This window comes from Quercus suber, unplaced genomic scaffold (genome assembly GCF_002906115.3).
Source record: "Quercus suber isolate HL8 unplaced genomic scaffold, Cork oak 2.0 scaffold_138, whole genome shotgun sequence".
NCBI classification, from domain to species: Eukaryota; Viridiplantae; Streptophyta; class Magnoliopsida; order Fagales; family Fagaceae; genus Quercus; species Quercus suber.
Window position 1 is genome coordinate 921,317 of NW_027069600.1, and position 24,969 is coordinate 946,285.

The window sequence follows — 24,969 nt, forward strand, 5'->3', positions numbered from 1 at the left end:
TTTTTTTTAAAAATAATATAAAAAAACAAAAACTGAACTCAAACAAACTTTTTTGTACTGTTTTCATATACAAAAATATCGAATTTAATATTTGATGTCCTTAGTCACTAGCCGACCACCACTGGATTCATTACCAGCTGACTCATAATAAAGATAGAAAATAAACATCAATGGTCACGTGGTCTAATCCTATTTCGTCATTTTCTTCAAAGCTAGATACATGCATAGTCAATACTCAAATTACCCTAATTCACACTTCTGAAAAAAAAAATTGGAAAAAGAAAAGAAATAAAGATAGCTATTAGATAAAATGTATACCTTCTCCAAACAAATTTTATTTTTAATTTTTAAATATCCATGATTTCTGTAATCGAGTATGTCTGTCATCCTAGCAATTTTTCACACTTATAATTGGTCTCATGCTCTTGAATATGGTTGAGTGATTTTCACACTTAGCAATTAGTGCATCAGTGCAACATATTTTCTGTTTAATTGGCTGTCATTATTAGAGGGAGGTTGATGATTACGTTATATATGAAAGTCCTTAGCTAATGCTATTGAGGCAAAATAAAATTTGCTAGAGGCTAGAGTTAGTCCTTCCCTTCCCTTCCCAAATAACACAGACTCTATGACAAGGACAACACAAAATCTAGGTATTGGTTGAGGATCAATCAAAAATATAACACCATAATTTTGTCAGGAACAAATTCATGACTTGGGATATCTTCTTCAAGACTCCAAAAAATGGGGGACAAATTTGTTAACAAGATCTCTCAAGTGATCATGTCACTCATGAAAATATATTGACACATAGGTCACTCTCATACAGGCAGTTCCAAGAATATTTTTTAGGGTGGTCATTAAGAAACTTAAATTATACAAAATTAAATAATAAAAAAATTTCATATATTGAAGGAAAAAAAAAATGAAATTTTGAGGGTGGCATTGGAACTTGGTTCCTGCCTCCACGATAGTCCTCGGGAGCGGCGGCTCTCCGGGGCGAGGCCGGGTAGGTACAGTGCAGGTCTTCCCGTGAGTCAAATATCTACTCCATGGAAAGGTGTAGCCGAGAAACGATGAAGAAGCAAGGCTTGGGTTTGCCGTACGCGTGGCCCGGGGGTGGGCTGCCGGGTATAAAGGGATTGGCCTCATGGGCCATATACCCAGGCCAGGGCCCAAGGCCCAATGTAGGATATGACGCGGGGGCCGTACAATTATCAATGCTGCAAGTTATATCTTTTCAAAATTTTAGTTAGATAAAAATTTTCTTGAATTTTTTCTTTTTGTTTGTAAGGACTTAATATATTGTTAAGTAGATCAAAGTTTAAGAATAAAGTTGACTACAAACTAAGTTGTAGCTTAAGGCTACAAACTAAGTTGTAGACTACCACTAAACAAATTAACATGACTACATATTTTAAAAATCTAATTGCTGAATTGTATGTTCTTTATATTTTTTAAACACTTATCAAATTTCATGTCAATCAGATGTTATTTACTATTTGATCCATAAAGTATTTTTTATGTATAATTTTAGACTATAAAAACTCGAAATTTAAATATTTGATTGATGACATAATTATTGATATTTGATATTCTTGAAATTTTGCAAGTATAGAGGATATAAGAAGAAAATATAATCCAATGGTACATTTGTCAAAATTTACATATAATAAAAAATATTGAGTGAAATTGTAACCTTAATTTACATCTAAGTTTGTTGCCAAGTTTTGTTCATTGCGTAATTATATTGGGCCTAAAAAAAATTTAGGATGGTCCCAAATATTTTTTAAGGATAAAAAATCATAACATTTTTAAAATTTACATATAATAATTATTATTTTTCCAAGTCAGCATGTATATACTATTTTTCAGATGATCAAGATGATAGAATTTATTAATTGTCATCAGACTGAACAATGAGAAAGAGAATTGGAGGACATTCTTCAATCCATGAGAGAGGATCAGGATCAGGATCCTCCATCTCTTTTGAGAGCCCAGCAAAAGCATGGGCTGCCTGATTACCTTACTTAAAAGGCAAAAGAAAATGAATAAACCAGAATTTCCTTTAATTCCAAGGCACAGCTAGAAGCTTGCTGGACTCGATGAGTCATATTTACATTTGAACCAGGCACTCAAGATTCATTATGAAGATTCCATGTCATCCAAGCAGAAACAGCAAAAATTTCCAGATTCAATGACTTTAGGCAAGACATGACCATGTGGATAAAGTCACTAAAAATTATGTTATCAGCTACAATCAATTGCAAAAACTCGGAAAACAACTCCAATTCTCTGCAGAATTTCCATATCATGCAAGCATATGCTTAATTCAAAAGAAATGAAAGTCTTTAATTAGTGCCTGCTTGAACAGATTGCAGGACTTTTTCAGATATGATAAAAGATCTTTATACCATTGAGTGACATTTAAGTTAACCTTTTCTATTCTCTCACGTGTCTTTTGACTCATTTTTAAATTTTATTTGTGTTATAGAATTAATTTTTTATACAAGGATCACCTGTATATCGAGTTTTCCAAATGTCTTATTTAATTCTGTAGTTTCTTTTGAACCCTCTATCACTTACAAATTATTAATAGAAGTCCTGTGAATAACATGTAAAGTTCAATATTTTTTTCCCCTTTGAATAATAAATTAAAAAAAAAAAAAGTTTAGGAGTCTTTTGACAATAATGTAATGTTAAACTGTAAAATTATATACAATCATTCACACACACAACTAGTAACAAAATAAGTAGTACAAACTTGTAACAACATTTAATATAAAACAAAGCAATCATTATGTAACAAATATTTAACATAAAACAAATCAATCATTTATAGTATACGGGAAGAACAAGTAACGGTTATGGGAGTGACTTCCATTAGGATAGAGGCACAGGGCTCGAACAAATTTTGAACGTGGAATCTGACCTCGTTCATCTCAATAATTTCAAATTAATGTTTAAAAGTTGTCTGCCATTTATTTTACGTTTATGAATTTTTGAGCACATTCTTGAAGGTAGTGTGAATCTTTGTATAAGTGCTTGCTTGGCCAATATATTATACCACAAATAGAACCAACAATTGCCCCGAGTCTGTCCAGGTATCAACCAGGAATCTTTGAGTACTTTTATGCAAGACCTTGGCCCAAAAAGAAGAGTCATTTTGTGGAAGATATATTTAAGAGAGTTCTTGTTCTTGACCTTTTTATACACTCCATATCAAATGCACGTAGCCTCACACACCTTGTTAATTTCTAGTAGTTCAAGCAGTTTATACTTCTCCTATTATGGTCGAAATTATGGATTTGATTAGGTCATGAATAATGCATTTAAACCATATCTTTTCATCATATTGAGTTGCAGTTTGAAGTAATTCATTAATATTTTTTTCTTTTTTTTTTGTCATTATTTTATGTACCCCAACAATAATTTGCAGCGAAAATTAGCCGTCAGTGAAATTTTAAACAATGTCTCTCTCTCTCTCTTTTTGGGGACCCTATAGCTACATCATGTGTACCTTTTTTTTTTTGGCTGGATGCATTATGTGTACCAATGGATGAAGGAAGAAAAACTTTCTACAAAATAGGAATTTTTATATATTTTATACTCTTCTACATGATCTTCTTGAAGTCAAAACAATCTTTTTCACTCAATTGGTTAAAAGATTGCCCTTGTCGGCAGCAACCAACAATTGGTTCAACCGTCAAAGATGTCACATAGTAAAATTTTATCCGGAATTTTCTGTCTTATGTTGATACTAAGTAAGTCCTATGTATAATGTAGTTTCAACCAATATCCAACATTCAGGCAAAGGGAGCATTCAATTAGTTTGTGTGACAAAATAGTAAACATCCACAACCAACAAAAAGTTCACCGATAAATATTTCCAACCTTGATTACTTATATCTTAAGGTACAAAGGAACACTAACGATTTTTTCTCACCAAAAGCTACGTACATTAGCCTAATCAACAACCAAGGCTTACAAAGCCATAGAGTTTGATCATGTTTCCCTTCAGAGTACACTCAGATTTTGCCCCTCACATGCACATGCTGTTGACACCTCCAACAACCTAGGTTATAAGTTATAACAAGCAAGAAACAGTTGCTAAGGTTATATTAAGCATCACAATTGTTGACACCCCCAACAAATGAATGTTGTCACATTATGGGAACTACTTAAGACACAACTACATGATGTCTTGGGGCCTTTCCATGCTGCCAACGCTCAACAAAGACTGCATTTAGACCAAGTTGTTGTCACCTATTAGACATATGTGCACCACCAAGCTAGCTATATACGTACATGTTGTAGCTCAAGACAGGCCTTGTGGCAGCCTAAGAACACTGACCAGCACATAACCTTAGTCCATGCGCCACAGTGTGTGGAGGGCTTGCCCTGTAGCAATAATGCCACTTCCAAGTTTGGCCATCGTAGTCCATATATATAGCACATCAGTATCACCACCCATATGCAATCCAGCCACACTTGGCCTAGAAAGCCACAACCCAAAACATGTTTTTCTCATTTTAATCCAACATTCTATCTACTCATGTAGCCTAGCCCGAGCTTCGACACCCGCAACCTAGACACTGCCCTACAATCTGTACATGAACAAGTTCACACAAAGCTGTCATGGCTCATTATATTACATATACTGCCCACAACACACACATGATCTTGGAGCTTGCCGACTATAAGTTTATTACTTTTGCAAAGCTATTGTCACACTGCCATTTAGCCAACATGAGTATGCATGCACCTCCGGTGACAGAAGCAATATAAATATATATAAGGTTTTGTTAAAGAATATCTTAAATACATTCATTTTGGAAATATTTTTAGAAACTTTTATGATATATATATATATATTTTTTTTTTACAATTTTTAGAGTTTAACAGGTGCACTTAAAAGTTAAAACATTTGTTAATAAATTATTTTAAGGAAGTTTTGATACCACTTTTATAAGAAATATAAAAAATTGTAAAAAAAAATTCATAATTTTTATTTTTTTAAATTTTTCCATAAAATATTTCTAAAAAGTATTTTCTAAACAAATACCCTTAAAGCATTTTTAAAAGTGAGGGATGGTGTGTGTATCTATATATATATATATATATTATAAAAATGATAAGAGGAAGGAAGGAACGAAACCTACCTAAGACATAAATACCTAATACCTCCCTCATGTCCATAAATTTGTTTGGCAGGCATGTGTGTAAGGTGCCACCACAAAGGCCAAAGCTATCCATACATTAGATTCTAATTCTGACTTTTGTAGTTATGTACCCAATTAACATGAGGTGGTTGCTTCTTGTAGTTATTGTATAATTTGAATTGCTAAGCATTACCATTACCTTTTTGTTAAACATTAATTGTTTGAAGAATACTTTTGTTGGCAGGATTGATGATTAAGATGATAATATAAAAAGTTAAGGGATGTTTAATTATGAATAGTTATTATGTCGGTTGATTTCTTATTACTCCTCACTCCTCAACTCTCAATCAAAGCAAATCATTTAAAGACTGAGTGCATCTTCTTCCCCACTTCTTTTGCTGTCTGGTCTTTGGCATGCTTTAACTCCTTGCTCTCTCTCTCTCTCTCTCTCTCTCTCAGTCTCAGTCATTGTCTTTATAGTTTATAGTAAACTATTTTTTTCTCTCTCATACTATATATTTCTCCAAGCTAAAAGTCATTGTTTATGTCACGCAGTCATGCTTCTACATTTGATTTCCCATGTGCAAAGACCATAATGCTATGCTATTACTAGACGAAGGGTCACTCTCAGTGTTTCAAAGCCCTCATTATGTGCCTTGTGTAATTTGCTCTTATTTTATCAAATCCAAGGTTGGCCAAATTATGAATGCAAGCTTTTTATTTTATTTTATCATTTCAAAGGAATGAATGCATGATTAATCATTCATCTAATAAGAAACAAATAGTGAATACATTATTATGCAGCCACTAACCCTCAAAAGAAAAATAGGAGAGAGAGAGAGAGAGAGAGAGAGAGAGAGAGTTTTGTGGGGCTAACTCAAGGATCAAGGCCTATACTGTAGCCCAATTTCACATTATGATGTGAACTTGAACTACTTTATAGAGTATAGATTGCTTAGGTTGATGGTTTAACATACATGATAAGACAAACATGACACTCAATTTTTCTTTTATTTTTATTTTTATGGAATTTGAGGATGTCCCATCAAGTGAATGGCCTAGATGGTTGATTCTAGGTTATAGTTATGGTTTCTTGAATCTTACACTAAATGTGGCCCCGTCATATACTTCGAATAAGCAATTAAGCAATTAAGCATTGATTAAGGGGAAAAAAGAAACAACACAAGGGTCACTCGAGAGATAATGGGACCGGAGGAAACTTTTTCAATGGTAAAAGTCAACAGAATACAATTTCCCACCAGCACTTCAATCTAATCTATTGAAATGCCTTTTATAAGTATAACCAAACGAATTCTTCCCATAATGTATCAGCTATTTTTCTTGCATATATATATTTTGTTCCAGAACTCCAAAAATTAATAAATTAAAGAAATGAACTTTCGTTTAAAGGAATTGGGTAAGAGCACCTTCTAAGCCTTTAATTCCTCACGTATAAAATTATCCACAAAGTTAGTTCATTTGTGAACTACAATTGCATTGCGATGTAGACTTTGTAGTTAATGCAGAAAGGCAAAGTTAGAATATTTATGCATTATGGGAGATCCTCGTGGACTTTGGACCGTCCAATTTCTTGCTGTCGAGTGTCGAGGAGTACATGTTCCATTCCATTTCAAAGTAGACATACTATAAAGTCCTAAAAGTCCCATCAAACTATTTTACAAAAATTCAACAAGGGAATATAACTTTTGAAAAAAATTGATTTTCAGAAAGAAAAAATGGAAAAGAATCTTTATACTTTGCTATTACGACAAGTACAACATGAGCAGTGTTTAACTAAGTACTTTTTGACAGAAACTACTTTTTTTTTTCCCCTGCAATTTAGTTATACGAAAGTCAAGAAAAACAAAAGTTTTGATAAATTTTTTTTTGATATTTGTTGACGTGAATAGTAAATTTAAAAAAAAAAAAAAATAAAGTTAGAATATTTATGCATTATGGGAGATCCTCGTGGACTTTGGACCGTCCAATTTCTTGCTGTCGAGTGTCGAGGAGTACATGTTCCATTCCATTTCAAAGTAGACATACTATAAAGTCCTAAAAGTCCCATCAAACTATTTTACAAAAATTCAACAAGGGAATATAACTTTTGAAAAAAATTGATTTTCAGAAAGAAAAAATGGAAAAGAATCTTTATACTTTGCTATTACGACAAGTACAACATGAGCAGTGTTTAACTAAGTACTTTTTGACAGAAACTACTTTTTTTTTTCCCCTGCAATTTAGTTATACGAAAGTCAAGAAAAACAAAAGTTTTGATAAATTTTTTTTTGATATTTGTTGACGTGAATAGTAAATTTAAAAAAAAAAAAAAAGCGGTAATTGGTAAGCTTAAATGAGAACAAGTGAAAACTTACCAACCCAATGTGTGAAAGAAGTTTTTAAATTTTTTTAAAAAATGCTAAGATCATAAATTTTGTTACAATTTGTCTACGTAGCAAATTGTGAGTGGTGTAGTAAAAAAGGTAGGTCCATAACTTCACCACTCACAACTCGCCATGTGGATAAATTTGACAAAAGTTATGATCTTAACATTACTCAATTTAATGTTTTCACTGAGTAGTGTTGGAAGGAGATTCTCAAACCCTCGTCATTGCTCTCAAAACTGGTTCACACATTTTGGCTCACTTCGGACGCATTGTTCAGGATATACAGTATTTAGCCTCTAGTTTGCCGGCCGTAAGTTATTCACATGTACGTAAGCAATGCAATACGGTAGCTCACTCACTTGCGAGACGAGCAATCATTTCACTTTATTTAAAAGTCTGGATGGAAGATGTACTACCAGAACTTGCAAATTTACTTCAGGCTGACTTACAAAGCTATTGATTAATAAAATGCACGGTATTGATTCTAAAAAAAAAAAGTTACAAAGAGATAAAGCAAGAAAAAGAAAAAAAAATGATTTTTTTGACAACTTTTTCTATTTCTCCTAATGTTATAACATCCCTAAAATGTTACATTAATTAATAACAAATATGAACATTAAAAAAAGAAGAGAAAGAAGAAGAAGAAGGTTGATCAACAACAATTTGAATAATCATTAAAACCCCACCTAACAAGCTCTGAATAAATTCACCAAACCCATAACAGATAATATCCGTATTGAATTTGTGTCATTTATGGAGCCCTACCTCTGACACTGAGAGTAACCATGCTTGGTCCTTTCTTTCCTTTTCCCAATCTACCCGTCTCCCTAATGTGTTTCTGTTTCTCAATAAAGTGTGTCTTTTTTTCCCTCCTCATGTTCAACGCAAAGACAAAAGTTCTTCCTTCACTTTGGCTGTTTGTACTTGTTGGCTTGTGAAAGACCTGCTAAAGCAAGACAAGGTGAGACTCTCATTCTCTCTTGAAACATCATTAGTTATCGTATTCCCCATTTGTTAATTAGAATACTAATACAACTACTAGACACAATTGTTTGTTTGTTATACTCAGTTTTTTGGGCCTTTATGGGCATTATAATTTATAACTTACAATGGTCCCCCTTCATTTGCAGGTTAAAAAAAAAAAAAAGCGATACTGGTAATTGGTAAGCTTAAATGAGAACAAGTGAAAACTTACCAACCCAATGTGTGAAAGAAGTTTTTAAATTTTTTTAGAAAATGCTAAGATCATAAATTTTGTTACAATTTGTCTACGTAGCAAATTGTGAGTGGTGTAGTAAAAAAGGTAGGTCCATAACTTCACCACTCACAACTCGCCATGTGGATAAATTTTGACAAAAGTTATGATCTTAACATTACTCAATTTAATGTTTTCACTAAGTAGTGTTGGAAGGAGATTCTCAAACCCTCATCATTGCTCTCAAAACTGGTTCACACATTTTGGCTCACTTCGGACGCATTGTTCAGGATATACAGTATTTAGCCTCTAGTTTGCTGGCCGTAAGTTATTCACATGTACGTAAGCAATGCAATACTGTAGCTCACTCACTTGCGAGACGAGCAATCATTTCACTTTGTTTAAAAGTCTGGATGGAAGATGTACTACCAAAACTTACAAATTTACTTCAGGCTGACTTACAAAGCTATTGATTAATAAAATGCACGGTATTGATTCTAAAAAAAAAAGTTACAAAGAGATAAAGCAAGAAAAAGAAAAAGAAAATGATTTTTTTGACAACTTTTTCTATTTCTCCTAATGTTATAACATCCCTAAAATGTTACATTAATTAATAACAAATATGAACATTAAAAAAAGAAGAGAAAGAAGAAGAAGAAGGTTGATCAACAACAATTTGAATAATCATTAAAACCCCACCTAACAAGCTCTGAATAAATTCACCAAACCCATAACAGATAATATCCGTATTGAATTTGTGTCATTTATGGAGCCCTACCTCTGACACTGAGAGTAACCATGCTTGGTCCTTTCTTTCCTTTTCCCAATCTACCCGTCTCCCTAATGTGTTTCTGTTTCTCAATAAAGTGTGTCTTTTTTTCCCTCCTCATGTTCAACGCAAAGACAAAAGTTCTTCCTTCACTTTGGCTGTTTGTACTTGTTGGCTTGTGAAAGACCTGCTAAAGCAAGACAAGGTGAGACTCTCATTCTCTCTTGAAACATCATTAGTTATCGTATTCCCCATTTGTTAATTAGAATACTAATACAACTACTAGACACAATTGTTTGTTTGTTATACTCAGTTTTTTGGGCCTTTATGGGCATTATAATTTATAACTTACAATGGTCCCCCTTCATTTGCAGGAAAAAAGTTTTCATTTTTAGGTGAGTTTAAGCCCAAGAGTTATATTTTCTTGAAACCCAAAACCACTGCAGACTGAGAGGTGCTGGTTTTGGTGTTGGATTCAGTGAAGTAGCACTGTATTTTTCTGAGATGGACACAGAGCCATTTATGATAAAGTGGTGGTAGTTTTGAAGTTGAGCAAGGATTTTGAGCTGGTTGGAGGGTTTTGGTTTCAATCTCCTTTCCCTCTACTTGTTTCTCACTCTTTGAGCTCATTTCCCAAATGGGTTTTGGTTTGTTTGGCTTCATTTTGATTCTCACTCTATTCTTCAAGCTTTTGGCTTCTCAACAACCTAATTCAGATGGGCTCTTTGTCTCTGAGTTCTTGAAGGAGATGGGATTAGCCTCTTCCCACAACTTTTCTTCTCCTGTTTGTTCATGGCAAGGGGTTTTCTGTGATGGTGAAAAAGAACCTGTTACTGGGTTAGATTTCACTGGTTTAGGCCTCACGGGTTATATTCCTGATACAACCATTGGCAAGCTCATAAAGCTTCGATCTTTGGATCTTAGTAACAACAAAATCACTGGCTTGCCTTCAGATTTGTGGAGTTTAGGCTCACTCAAGAGCCTTAATCTTTCCTCCAACCAGATTTCTGGGTCCCTCCCTAACAACATTGGCAATTTTGGTTTCCTAGAAAGCTTAGACCTTTCAAGGAATAATTTCTCTGGGGAAATTCCAGCAACCATAAGCTCCCTAGTCAGCCTGCAAGTCCTTAAACTTAATGGAAACAGATTTGAGCAAAGCATCCCAGCAGGAATTCTGAATTGCCGTTCTCTGGTCACCATTGATCTTTCACTGAATCAGCTAAATGGGGCTCTTCCAGATGGCTTTGGTGCTGCATTGTCCAAGCTCAAAACTTTGAACCTTGCAGGAAATGTGATTCATGGCAAGGATTCAGATTTCTCAGAAATGAAATCCATCACTAGCCTAAACATTTCTGAGAATGTGTTTCAGGGTTCTGTAATGGGTGTGTTTCAGGACCAGCTGGAGGTCATAGACCTGAGCAGGAACCAGTTTCAAGGTCACATATCTCAGGTACAACTCAATTCTAGTTACACTTGGTCTCATTTGGTTTATCTAGATTTGTCTGAGAATCAGCTTAGTGGAGAAATATTCCACAATCTTAGTCAAGCCCAGAATCTCAAACACCTTAACCTTGCATACAATAGATTTACTAGACACGACTTTCCGAGTATTGAAATGCTCTTGGGTTTAGAATATCTTAATCTGTCAAGTACTAGTCTCACTGGTCATATTCCTGGTGCAATCTCACTATTGCGTAATTTGAATACACTTGATCTTTCTCGGAACCATCTTACGGGGGAAATTCCGGTACCGAGTGTCAAAAACCTCCAGATTATTGATGTTTCTCACAACAATTTGAGTGGAGAAGTTCCTTTGTCTCTCTTAGAGAAACTCCCATGGATGGGGGGGTTCAACTTCTCCTACAATAACCTAAGCCTTTGTACAAACTTCCCCCCGGAAACTCTTGAAACATCATTCTTTGGTTCCTCAAGCAGCTGTCCGATTGCTGCAAACCCCGTCCTCTTCAAAAGAAAACCTGCCAAACATAAGGGAACAATGCTTGCTCTAGCTCTATCCCTCTCAATGGTCTGCTTGCTTACTGGGTTGCTATTTATAGCATTTGGTTGCAGAAAGAAAACTAGAATGTGGGCTGTAAAGCAGACCTCATATAAAGAAGAACAAAATATTTCAGGCCCCTTTTCATTCAAGACTGATTCGACCACATGGGTGGCTGATGTTAAGCAAGCAAATTCAGTGCCAGTAGTGATTTTTGAGAAACCATTGTTGAATATCACATTCGCAGACCTCTTGACTGCAACTTCAAATTTTGACCGTGGTACCCTTTTGGCTGAAGGCAAATTTGGGCCTGTTTATAGAGGATTTCTACCTGGTGGAATTCATGTTGCAGTGAAAGTTTTGGTTCTTGGGTCAACATTGACAGATCAAGAAGCTGCAAGAGAACTCGAGTATCTTGGTCGAATCAAACATGCCAATCTTGTTCCATTGACAGGATATTGCTTAGCTGGGGATCAAAGAATCGCTATCTATGACTACATGGAGAATGGGAACTTGCAGAATTTGCTTCATGACTTGCCACTTGGGGTTCAAACTGTAGAGGATTGGAGCACAGATACATGGGAGGAAGAGGATAATGATGGAATTCAAAATGTTGGCTCTGAAGGGTTGTTAACAACTTGGAGATTTCGTCACAAAATTGCACTTGGTACAGCCCGAGCACTGGCATTTCTCCACCATGGTTGCTCACCTCCAATTATTCATAGAGATGTCAAAGCTAGTAGTGTTTATCTGGATTATAACTTGGAGCCAAGATTATCTGATTTTGGTCTGGCTAAGATTTTTGGCAATGGATTAGATGAGGAGATTGCTCGTGGATCACCAGGGTATGTGCCACCAGAGTTCACTCAGCTGGATTATGACTCCCCTACGCCAAAATCTGATGTATATTGCTTTGGGGTGGTTCTGCTTGAGCTGATTACAGGCAAAAAGCCAATTGGAGATGACTATCCTGAGGCGAAAGAAACGAACTTGGTGTGTTGGGTTAGAGGATTAGTAAGGAATAGCCAAGGGTTAAGTGCCATTGATCCAAAAATACGTGATACAGGACTAGATGACCAGATGGAGGAGGCCCTCAAGATTGGATATCTGTGCACAGCTGACCTTCCCTCAAAGCGACCAACCATGCAGCAAATAGTTGGACTTCTTAAAGATATTGAACCAACATCTCATCAGTGATGAAATGTGAAAAATGGGGTAGTATGGAAATTGCTTTATTCCCTTTTTGTTCTTTATGAGTTATTTTTATGCTGCCTTGGGAGGGAATGTACAGTGGTCCTGAAATTCTGTTTTGGTTTTGATGTCTTTCTTTTTCCCTTTCCATTGTTGGTGGCATAAAAGCTTAATTTATATACAAAAAAAGTTTGATCTTTCAAACATGGTATCTCCTTGCAGCTTTACATCTAGTATTAGAATTCACTTGATTCCAGAGAAGCCTCTGAAGCAAATTTAGCTTAAAATTTTGTAGGCATACTCATGAGATGAGTTTTGGGTTTTGTTTCTTTTCAGTGTTAATGACTTGGAATGAGGACTCAAAACCCAAAACTTGTACGCTGGTTTAGGGGTCTCTCTCCTCGAGAGAAATGCTTGTGGTTGCTGCATGATATGCAAACTTGTATCCTAGTATATTTATTCTTCTATAGTGCTATTTCTACAACTAGAATATGTGGTAGAAGTGGTGTCAGAGGTATGGTGCCATTACGCTTATTTGTTTCAAGTCATGGACCACCCTGGACCATAAATTGATCAATGGTTATTTTTTTGTGGCTATGTACACGCGAGAATAGCAGCAGCACTTTGTTTTTTTGTTTAATTGAGGTGAGCTTGGACTAACACATATAGTTATTAAGTCTCATCAATGAATCTTCTTCATATAATTAGCAAAAGAAAGAACAGCAGCACTTGTTAAAGGATTTGGTTAGGTCATAAGTGTACAAATAACATTTTCTTTGAGTCTTGTTTGGAAATTGAAACACATATTTAGCAAAACTGTAGTCCTTTTTGCCAATGTAAAGCTGGTATCAACCACTGGTTACTACAGAGACGATACAGAGATTCCTAATCCTACAAAAAATTATACTAGTATTTTATAGCATTATATTATTCTTTACGTACATTACTAAAAATATTGCTAAGTTCATGTTCATGATAATATAAATTTACAGTGAGAGATTCCTACCACACTCGATACTAATAAAGGACACATGCTTACCTTATCATAATAAAATAGGGTCGGCCAATATAGCTAATACCTAATAAGGACATTATCATTATAATTCTCAAAATGGGGTGGATTGGTTAAATGGTTTGGTTGTTGTGTTGAGCATGTCAATATTTTTCACTTCTGAGATTTGACTAAAGGAAAAAAAGTACCAAGTTCCCTAGTTATAAGTTTTACTATGGCAGTGCAAGAAAAAAAAAAAAGTGCAAAAGGCAAAGCAAAACGACAACTTAGCAAAGACGACAACAACAACAACAATAAGCGTCAGCAAAAATGGTACTTGCTCTCATTTCTATCAAGTGTGGAACCTTTTCCATTCGGCCTGTGGAAAAGAATAAGTCTTTCTATTATTCTACACTACTACAAATAGATTAAATAAACCCAAAAAAAAAAAAAAGAAGCATATTTCTTTGACTGAACAAGGCCGGCGTAGAAAATTTGTCCCCTTATTTTCATATAGGAATTTCCACACCACTTATGATCACAAAACAATTGTATGTATAAGTGATTATAACTGTTGAATTGAAGTGATGACTCAAGCCTTATGTTCCAATTGGTGGCAAATTTTCAAACACAATCATCATGAGTTGCAGCTGCTAAAGTCATGCGTCGAAAGTTTTATGCTGGACTAACATCATTCATATACCACTCGACCTTTAGAAAAGATTTTCCAAAATCATGTTTGACTAAGATTAAAATTATGTATAACCCAAAATAGTTCCCATAGTAATGAGTATTCAAATTTTGTACTCCAAAACTCTGGCTAATCTTATCAGTGATGCACTATGCAATATATCTTTTTCTACAAATATCAATTATCATGACATTGTAATAGACATCAAAATCGCTCATTGGCAAGGTAAAAAAGCATGGCAATTATTTAAGATTTATGTGACGTGCTTCTAATAGTTTAATAAAGTTATTCTAAAAAAAAAAGTTTAATAAAGTTTCTAGGAGTGATTGAGTCAAACAAATGACTTCTGTGGGAGGAGGGTTTAGGGAAGGAAGGACCACCTCATCTGTACAGACACTAACACAAATTTTTGTAAAAATTTATATTCCTGTGAGGTTCACCGATGACATTTTGATGATTAAAGTCATGTTGTATCTAGTTAAATACAGTAGTAATAGTTCTGTTTTTGTAAGTTTTTATGGTCATACCTTTATGTGGAAATGGAGAGATTATTTATAGGTGCAGATTGATCCCCATTTCCTTCTTGGATATGTCCCACTAATCTCATGCTTTGGAGCTATCGTGACTCATATCACTTAGACACTCTAATTTGTAGGGTGCGACTAGGCAACTTTGTCTTGTTGAATGAAGAGAGAATCACATCACATTAGATATGATGTAAGGTAGTTGTGACACCATAAATGTCGAGAATGAAGAGAATCGCATCACATTAGATGTAATGTGGTAGTTGTGGCATAATAATGTCGCAATGACTAAATCTAAATGACTTATCATTCTTATGAGGCAAAACTACAGAGCTAAACTGCAGACACTCCTTCTTGGGTAGAGCATCCAAGCATGATTCTAGGATCCATAAGCAATATTCATGAGGTTGATGTCCCTTTGCATTATTCCAATTCGGTCTCTCACCGTCTTTCTTTGATCTTCGTTTCCACACACACCCCCCCCCCCCCCACCACAAACCTCTGTTTTTCATTTTTATTATTGTACTACCTAGGTTATTATTATCTATAACTTAGTCATTTGATTAAACATTAAGTGCAAATTTGTATAGTGCCAGCAAATTTTACAACCATCTTGAGCTTTTTTGTTAAGGCATAAAATTGTTTCTCTTCCAATTGATAAAGGATGTGAATACAAGAAAATTAAGTTCTATGACATGCTTTGATTAAGATGGGTTGGAAAAATTGTCCCCTAAAAGAATATTCCGATGGACCCAATAGGCTTTTCCTTGAGCATCAGATGCTTATCCAATTTGCCCCACTAAGCATCTTTTTAGAGAAGAGAAAGTGTGAGCCATTAAAATTGGGCATTCATGATATAACCATCTTCGGGCATAAGCTTCAGAATAACACGTTTTGGAAAAAGAAAGAAAGAAAAGATGAGTCACAAATTGGGCTTTAGCATCACCATTTTTTTTTTTTTTTTTTTTTTCATCTTATATGTATTGGGCTTGTGCTAATTTTGGAACTGGAATGCATTAGTCTGGGTCTGACTTCTCGTTTTATCCACTGTCTTCCTCCCTCGCCTTTTGTGTTGGAGTGCTACCAACTACCAAGAATGATATAGATAATGATATGAGGAAAGGAAAATTGCCTTTCTAAACACCTTCACCCTTGTGATAACTCAATGTTTGAAATCTTTGATACTTAAATAATTTTAATGAGGATTGATCATATAATCTCAAAACCCATCAATGTGGTGTTATTGCAAATTTGCAAGTACACATCAAGTTTTTGGCAAACTATAATTAAAATTGGTTAATAACCTAAGGGTAAAACTTAGGTATAATTTCTTAAATGCAGTGTATTAAGTTCTTTAGTTGAATTTAAACTATGCTAAAAAAAATGAATTTCAACAAATAACTACATTGAATTTTACTGACCTTAAAAAATATAAAATTGTTTGCGTTGTGTTAAATTTGCTCAATCGATACAAATCTTTATTGTTATAATATAAAATGGAGGGGTTTCTCAAAAAAATAAATAAATAAAATGGAGGGAGTAATCACAACAAATAAAACAAAAGAGTAATAGGACTTTTGTATTTAAGTGGTCCTCCGCTTTCTTTTATTATCGCCGAAAGATACAATAAGTAGTTTTGCTAGTGAAAAGTTATCTGGCACTTTTTACAACAAGGCCGTCATATACGTAGTCCTTAGTTAGCATGTCGATTGGTTTTAACATATGCGTTGAAACAAGCAGAATGCTATCGGATAATTTATGTGTAATTAAGACCATCCACAGTCAGTTTCTATATCTTATTTTATTTTATCATCTTAAAAAGTTATTTTATCAATTATACAATACAATTTTACAATTCTCTAATATCCCAACTTTTATTTCCCAATCCTACTCATTAAAATAATATTTTTACGCAATAAAATAATATATCTCACAATTACCATTATACAATTCATCACATTATTTATTCTTTCTCTCTCTTTCCTTCTGTTTAGGAACCACAATCACCACCACCACTGCACACCACCACCACCACCAGCAACCCATAAATTACTGTCAACACCAAAAAACAAAAAGTCTAGAGAAAAGACCAGAGCCACGCCGCTGCACCTACTGCCCTTTGACCATCAACACAACCACCACCATCCTATAAAAAATCTCTCTCTCTCCTCTCATCACCATTAACCAACCCAGATCAGTACCTCCTCTACCCAGCAACAATCACTTACCTAGTCCTCTGCCTAACAACAATCACTCACAACACAGACCCAAATCACTGCTACACCACCAGCCACCCCAGCAAATCACAACAACAATCCCAAAACAAAAATTTGAAGAAAAACCCACCATCAACAATCCATGCTGATCTTTAAAGTGGTCGGACTTGCCATTGCTGCCGAACCCCAACAAACCACCAGTCACCACCACCACACCACACGCCCACCGGAAAAATCCATTAAATCATAAACCAACAAACCCATTAAATCATAAAACTAACAAACCCTTTATTTCGGCACCCATGCAATCAAAATCCGATCTCCACAGAACCCACGCGATCAAAACCCCATCGGAACGGAACCCACGCAATCTCCTTCCTCTGATCAAAACCCCATCTGAACCCACCCAAAATCAAAACCCACCTCGCCACACCGATCTCCACGCACGACTCGATCACCATGTCAACACTACCAAACGCCAATCTCCACCACATTGACCTCCAGCCACCACGCCCATCTCAGCTGCGCCACCAGCCTCGCCACCACGCCGATCTAGATATTCGATCCGGCATGAACTTCGATCTAACTTGGTGATTCGGCGTGAGCTCCGATCTGGCATAGACAACTGAGAGAAGCTTGACAATGGCGAGAGAGAGGGGGGATGAGAAAGAGAGAAGGAAGAGAGATAAAAGAAAGAGAAAAATGAGAGAGGAGAGAGAAATTGCTGGGTAAAAAGCATTAGAAAATTATTTTTTTAATACCATTCAGCTACAGTACCATCTTACATTTGAGATGGTACTGTAGCTAAATCTCAAATTTTTTTTGGCATATGGGATATGGCCTTCCCATTGTTGAGCAGTTTTGGGGCTTAAATGCCAAATGTTCCTAACATTTGGCATATACAAGCCCCACTGCTAATGCTCTAAGGGTTGAAATTTACCAAAGAAGTCTGCATAATAGAAGGCTAAAATTGGAAAGTGCTTTACATTAAAGTCCAGCTAGGACATCAAATGTATTGCAGTAAAATCCAGCTAGCAATTATCTCAAATTCCAACATTTATAAAATTTTCCAAGTTTTTTTTTTTGGTCACTACAACAACTTGTAAATTTTCATTGTTTTAGATAGGTTTGTAAATGGCTCTAAATCCTTTTAACCTATACTGCAATTGGACAGTCAATCGCAAGACAATTACATACTGTTGTCCTCAAGGGTTGGTATGCCTGCCCATGTTGTTCATACATGAAGAAGGCATTGAACTCATGTTTGACAATCGACATCTCAGGTAAAAGGATTTGAATTTTACATATATATATGTAGAGCCTCTTAGTGAATGTGGTGTTGAAGAATTATAGCAGATAGCCATGGAGGGTTGCTGTGGTCTTATGCAACATCCCATAATAGGAGGGTATTACACCATCCTTACACGAAGTATCAACATGAGCGGGGGACAAAATGCACACACATTCCCATTTTCATGTACTCAAATCTAAGCACAAAGCCACAAACAACTAAAATAAAGCAACAAAAATTAAGAATTTACCTTACTTGTGATTAGCCTAAACAATGGAATGAAGGCAAGTGCCATGAAAGAATCTGAAACTAGTCACCAGTGAACCAGAGGTGTGCTAGTGAGGAAGGTTTTCAGTAAGGTGTTTGCTCCACACAAAAAAAAAAAAAAAAAAAAAAAAAAAAAAACACACACACACACACACACACACACAGCAACCCACGGTCAAAAATCAGACCCACCACCGCCGAAGCTCGAAGGAAGCGGATTCGCCGCTGGGAAGCTTGAAGAAAGTTGATTTGTTGACCCACGCAGAGAAGGAAAAATGAAAGACAGAGAGAGAGTTGCCGGAGAAGGAAAAAAGCGGAGACCCATCACCGATCTAGAGAGTTGCCGGAGAAGGAAGAACACGGAGACCCACCACCGATTTAGAAACCCACCGCCGATCTCGAGACCCACCACTATCTAGATTTGGTACAATGCCGATCCTCTCCGATCATGGTAGACGACCTAACGCCGATCTAGAGAGTTGCCGGAGAGTGAAGACGTTGAGAAGAATCAGAGAGCAAGAAGAAGAGAGAGCAGAAAGAAAGAGAGAAGGAAGAGAGAAATGAGAGAGGAGAGAGAATTTTTCGGGTTAAAATGAGAGAGGAGAGAGAAATGAGTGCATTAAAATATATATATATTTTTTTTATAACATTGAGCTACAGTACCATCTTACATTTGAGATGGTACTGTAGCAAAATCTCAAAAAAAAATTGGCATATGACATATGCCCTTCCAGTTGCTGAGCAGTTTTGGGGCTTAAATGCCAAATGTTCTTAACATTTGGCATATGCAAGCCCCACTGCTGATGCTTTAATGCTCTAAGGGTTGAAATTTACCAAAGAAGTCTGCATAAGAGAAGGCTAAAATTGGAAAGTGCTTTACATTAAAGTCCAGCTAGGACATCAAATGTATTGCAGTAAAATCCAGCTAGCAATTATCTCAAATTCCAACATTTATAAAATTTTCCAAGTTTTTTTTTTTTTGGTCACCACAACAACTTGTAAATTTTCATTGTTTTAGATAGGTTTGTAAATGGCTCTAAATCGTTATAACCTATACTGCAATTGGACAGTCAATCGCAAGACAATTACTTACTGTTGTCCTCAAGGGGTGGTATGCCTGCCCATGTTGTTCATACATGAAGAAGGCATTGAACTCATGTTTGACAATCGACATCTCAGGTAAAAGTATTTGAATTTTACATATATATGTAGAGCCTCTTAGTGAATGTGGTGTTGAAGAATTATAGCAGATAGCAATGGAGGGTTGCTGTGGTCTTATGCAACATCCCATAATAGGAGGGTATTACACCATCCTTACACGAAGTATCAACATGAGCGGGGGACAAAATGCACACACATTCCCATTTTCATGTACTCAAATCTAAGCACAAAGCCACAAACAACTAAAATAAAGCAACAAAAATTAAGAATTTACCTTACTTGTGATTAGCCTAAACAATGGAATGAAGGCAAGTGCCATGAAAGAATCTGAAACTAGTCACCAGTGAACCAGAGGTGTGCTAGTGAGGAAGGTTTTCAGTAAGGTGTTTGCTCGAAATAAAGCTATGAGAACTCAAGAAAGTGTGTTTTTAATTTCAAAATATGAAAAAAAATAAAAATTTAAGGAAAAAAAAAGAGAACATTTTCCAAATCAATTTTAAAACAATGCAACTTTACTCTTTTTTTTTTAATAAAAAAATATTTTTTATAATTTAAAAAAAAAATTCCTAAGTGGAAGGGAAAATTGCAAATGCAAATTGTGCACTACTTGTGTAGTGAGAAAGGATATGGAATATGATTCCTTGGATGAGAGCTAAACATTGATCCAACGGCCAAGATCTTATCTTACATTAACCAGATTTAAGAATATTGGAATAGGACCCTTGTAGTTTTGGAATAAAAGAGCCAGACCCCTCCAAAAGTCTGCCTCTTCTCAATTCTCATCATTTCTCATTTCTCACAAGCAAACAAAGCTTGAGACAAAAGAAAGAGAGAGAGGGACAGAGAGACAGAGACAGAAGAGAAGCAAGCTTGGCTATTAGAAAATGTCGGACAGTGAGGAGCACCACTTTGAGTCCAAGGCTGACGCTGGAGCCTCAAAGACTTACCCTCAGCAAGCTGGTACCATTCGCAAGAATGGCTATATTGTCATCAAGAACAGGCCTTGCAAGGTTTGTCTATCTTTTCTGTTTCTTTTTTCTTTTTTGGGCTTAATTATATGAATTTTTATCTGGGTTTATATTATTTTTCCAAATCTTTGATGGGTTAATTTTAGTTCTTATTATTATTGGTGCTTTACTAGTTGTTGGGGTTTTTGTTTTTTCAGGTTTTTTCTTTTGTTTTGGCTTTAATTTTGTGAATTTTTATCTGGGTTCATGTGATTATTTGTTTTGTTTATTAAAGCTTAGATTTTATGGTTAATTGAAGTTGTTATCATGTGGGATACCTCTTAAAAACTTGATTTTTTTTTTGCCCTATTGGGAATTATGTGTAGAAAAATTGGTAATATAATACCATATTTGAGTAGGGATTGCATATGGGTTTCTGTTTAAGTGATCATTTTTTAAGCTTAGTGGAGATGGCTAAGCTCTTCTACATGTCAGAGATTGGATAATTGTGAGTAACATCTTGAAGACGTAAAGTTTGCATGTGCACATGTGTGATGGTTCATGTCTACTTTTAGGACATAGACTTACAAAGTATATCACCAATTATAAGCCTCTGGTGTTTTCAGGTTGTTGAAGTTTCCACTTCAAAAACAGGAAAGCATGGACATGCAAAGTGTCACTTTGTTGGAATCGACATATTTAATGGGAAGAAGCTTGAAGATATTGTTCCTTCATCCCACAACTGTGATGTAAAGCCTATTTCTAATTTTGCTTGACATGTTGGCGTTCTTTTGTGCTGAAGCACATTGGGTTGTTGGTCCTTTTGATTCATTATTTGTTTTTGCAGGTTCCTCATGTTAATCGTACTGACTACCAGTTGATTGATATCTCTGAAGATGGTTTCGTAAGTTTTCTTTTATTAGTTATTACCAATTTTTTGGTTTCAGGCAATGCTATCCTGTGTTTATTAATAGACCATCAATTGATAATAATGATTATATAGGGAATGGATCTTGTGTATACAGACAAGACTATGCTTTTTAAATTGAGATTCTTCCACCTGAGTTTTCAGTTTTGGCTTGGGTGATGCTAAGAGCCGTCTAGCTCAATTACCACATCCTAGTGTTTCCAAATGAGACGTCTAGGATTCAAATCCCCTCTCCCCCAACTATCAAATTATCAAAAAACAAGTTTTGGCTTGGGTGATGCAGATTATTTACTTTGTATCAGCTGGCCTGCTGTTTTAGATTAAGGGTAGTTTTACAGGAAGAGTGCAAAACTATTAGGATGTTGAAATATTTTTGCCAGTTAATCTGAGTTTCATTATATTAAAGCATGACATTTACATTCATGATTCTAATACAAACTAAACAGTGCTTAATTTCCATTTCCCTTTCCATAAGGCACTCAACCAAAAAAAAAAGGCCATTAACATGAGAATTCTCTGTTTTCTATGGAGAGTTTCAATCTATGTACTTAAGAAAAACTGAGTCTTAGCTATGTTTCTCTGTTTGCATGGCTACTTGATTTATGGTGTTCTCAGCTAATATTCTTTTAGTTTGCAATGTAAGATGAGAGAGACCAATGGCTACATGTTTTTTGTTGTTCTTGAACTGATTAAATATTATTTTAGTTTGCAATGAAAGATGTAGTGCTCTTGCTGATTGTATTTTGTGATATCAACCAATTTAAGTTGGGTGTCATGTAGGTGAGTCTTCTAACTGAGAATGGAAACACCAAGGATGATCTGAGGCTTCCCACTGATGACAGTCTGCTTAGCCAGGTATGTCATTGAGAATGTTTTTTCATTAACCATGCTAATTTGCTTATGTATCAAAATCTTTGGAGACCACTTTCTCTGATATTAGGATATATTCTTTATTCATTTGTTTGTATAGACTAAATTTTTTGTCTTTGCGTTCCTTTGTGTAGATTAAAGATGGGTTTGCTGATGGAAAGGACCTTGTGGTGACTGTCATGTCTGCAATGGGAGAGGAGCAGATCTGTGCCTTTAAGGACATTGGCCCTAAAAATTAAACATGATGCTGTAGCAGTAGCTATAGCTGATGGCAAATGAAAACTTTTTTTTTTTTTTTTTAATGAAACATATGGGGATTTTATCTGCTGTATGTGTGCAATAAATTTTATAAGATGGCATTCAGCATATTATAAGTTAGAATTTAGGCCTGTGCTTAAAATCTTGTCAGCCTCATGATTGGTGAAATAGAAAGAAAATCTGAGGCCGCTGATCCCTCAACGAATGGTGCTTACGTTTACAGTAGGATGGAATTCATATAAATATAAGTAATAATTATGGTGTCAAAATCTTATTTCTGTTTAAGTTTGTCAAGTTAAGGCCTGTAATATGTATTTTTACGCGGAAATGCATGTTTTTGTTTTGCTTAGCTTTGCCTTACTCCCACCTTTAGTGGCTGCTATGACCAGTTCCGTCTGCTGTGCTTGGCTTCAGTGACATCATCACATGCAAATTTTAGTTTTGGGAGAGTGACAGTTGATGTTTTCATGGATTAATACAAGTAATCCAATGAATTTTGCTGAAGCCGGAGTTGGAAATTTTAATTTTTTGGCTTGCATGTCCTTGTCCACGACAAGAAATTGACAATTTCAGTTAATGGTGCTTTTGGGGCATTTGTTAAATTAGTTTAGGAAAGTTTTAATACAATTTTAAAAAATTAGTTTTTTTTTTCTTTCTTATAAAAAGTTTTTAAAAATGGTTCATTAACCAAATCCTTTTAAAGTTTGGTATGTGAATTCGTACAATAATAGAGAAAGGTTGGTATAAGTGAGGATGATCATTCAAAATTCTTCAGTAGAACCAAAGAATTGTATACCAAAGCCTGGAAAAGCCAAGAATGCATCACTTAGATTGCTATGATCTGCATCAAGGTTTATCTATGTCACTTTGTTTGTTATTTAAGCCTTTTTCATATGCTAGTCTTTTGAAGATTGATTAGGCTTAAGGGCGTTCGTTCAGGCAGGCTTATACTTCAGCAAAATTTTGAAACCATCCAAGCATATAATAAAGGTGAATAGGTGTCTCTTAAAATTTGCTCACGGTGGACAAAGTAATTCAAATTTCTTGCAATATCTCTCTGGACAACTGGTTGATTCAATCCGTTTTTATTGGTAGAGTCAGAGCTTATCATGGTCCTTGGTGCTATATTTTGACATGCCAACTAGAATTTCTGATGTCCAAATTCATCAGGACAAAGGAATTAGAATCCCAGTCTTTATGAAATTGGTGGAAAGCACATGCAGTGAATTGCCAAATATAGTATTGGGACCAAAAGTGAGAATACACACATTAGAAGATGGAGTTCTGAGTCTTCTGATTAAGCAATAAAGGGCCAAGTTGTGTGAATCAACCATCCTATTCCTCAGCTTAACATTTAGTAGAGAAGGCAGACTTACTTGTAGTGACCCAAAAAGAGAGGTCTTGCCTTCCATGGAATCCTACATCGCCTGGAGAAGTACATAAGAATGTGTTTATAAAGAATAACCTTCATTCAATGTGTAGAGTCATTTTTCCCCATTGTTGTGTGCTTTGGGGGAGAACAAAATCGTGAGAGGTATGGGCTTCATTACTTGTATTGTCAAACCTTCTACTTCAGTCTGTCCAATACACTGACTTCATAGAAAAGTCGCCACTCGTTAGCCATGCTAAGCCTACTAGTTTTGATAGTTCTCTAATAATTGAGATGGGGAACAACTGATTGATCTTTGTTTTGTTATATGGCTCTGTGTTCAGAACGAAGAGTTTCTCTACCTTTATAGATACAAAGTGCAGTTCACCACCTTGTTTAGGTATAAGTTTGCTGTGACTGGTTGCATGCTTTTTTTTATTAAGCTGTCTTTGATTTCAATTTCAGTTTGTTTCTTCCATTAACTTGACTCATTTCCTAATGAAGACCACCTGAACCTTACAGGAAAATGGGGTGTGATGCTATTTTGCCTTTGTAAAACTTTGGCACATTTCACCGAAAGATTGTCAATGGCAACTGAAAATGATAAGTATTAACCATATCACTTTTCTAGTTTTCGAGGAATTCACTTCATATGCTGTCTGGTAATACAAAATCAAATGGTTTACTTCCATGGGACAACCTTTAATTTGCTTATTTTTAGCTCAGCCCCTATTCACTTTATGTTCCAAATGAAAA

The 24,969-nt window shown here is 35.4% G+C and overlaps 2 protein-coding genes across 2 annotated transcripts; both read left to right on the top strand.

Annotated features, from left to right (window-relative positions):
* The first annotated feature begins 9,460 nt into the window (after positions 1 to 9,460).
* Positions 9,461 to 12,904, top strand: LOC136068875 (probable LRR receptor-like serine/threonine-protein kinase At2g24230). The gene is made up of 2 exons (XM_065776675.1): positions 9,461 to 9,718; positions 9,888 to 12,904. The coding sequence occupies exon 2, from the start codon at positions 10,151 to 10,153 to the stop codon at positions 12,704 to 12,706; it is 2,556 nt and encodes an 851-aa protein (XP_065632747.1). The 5' UTR covers positions 9,461 to 9,718; positions 9,888 to 10,150; the 3' UTR covers positions 12,707 to 12,904.
* A 7,685-nt stretch (positions 12,905 to 20,589) lies between these two features.
* Positions 20,590 to 23,113, top strand: LOC112035287 (eukaryotic translation initiation factor 5A). The gene is made up of 5 exons (XM_024068114.2): positions 20,590 to 20,851; positions 21,415 to 21,537; positions 21,636 to 21,692; positions 22,497 to 22,571; positions 22,721 to 23,113. The coding sequence occupies exons 1-5, from the start codon at positions 20,726 to 20,728 to the stop codon at positions 22,823 to 22,825; spliced, it is 486 nt and encodes a 161-aa protein (XP_023923882.1). The 5' UTR covers positions 20,590 to 20,725; the 3' UTR covers positions 22,826 to 23,113.
* Positions 23,114 to 24,969: the final 1,856 nt, after the last annotated feature.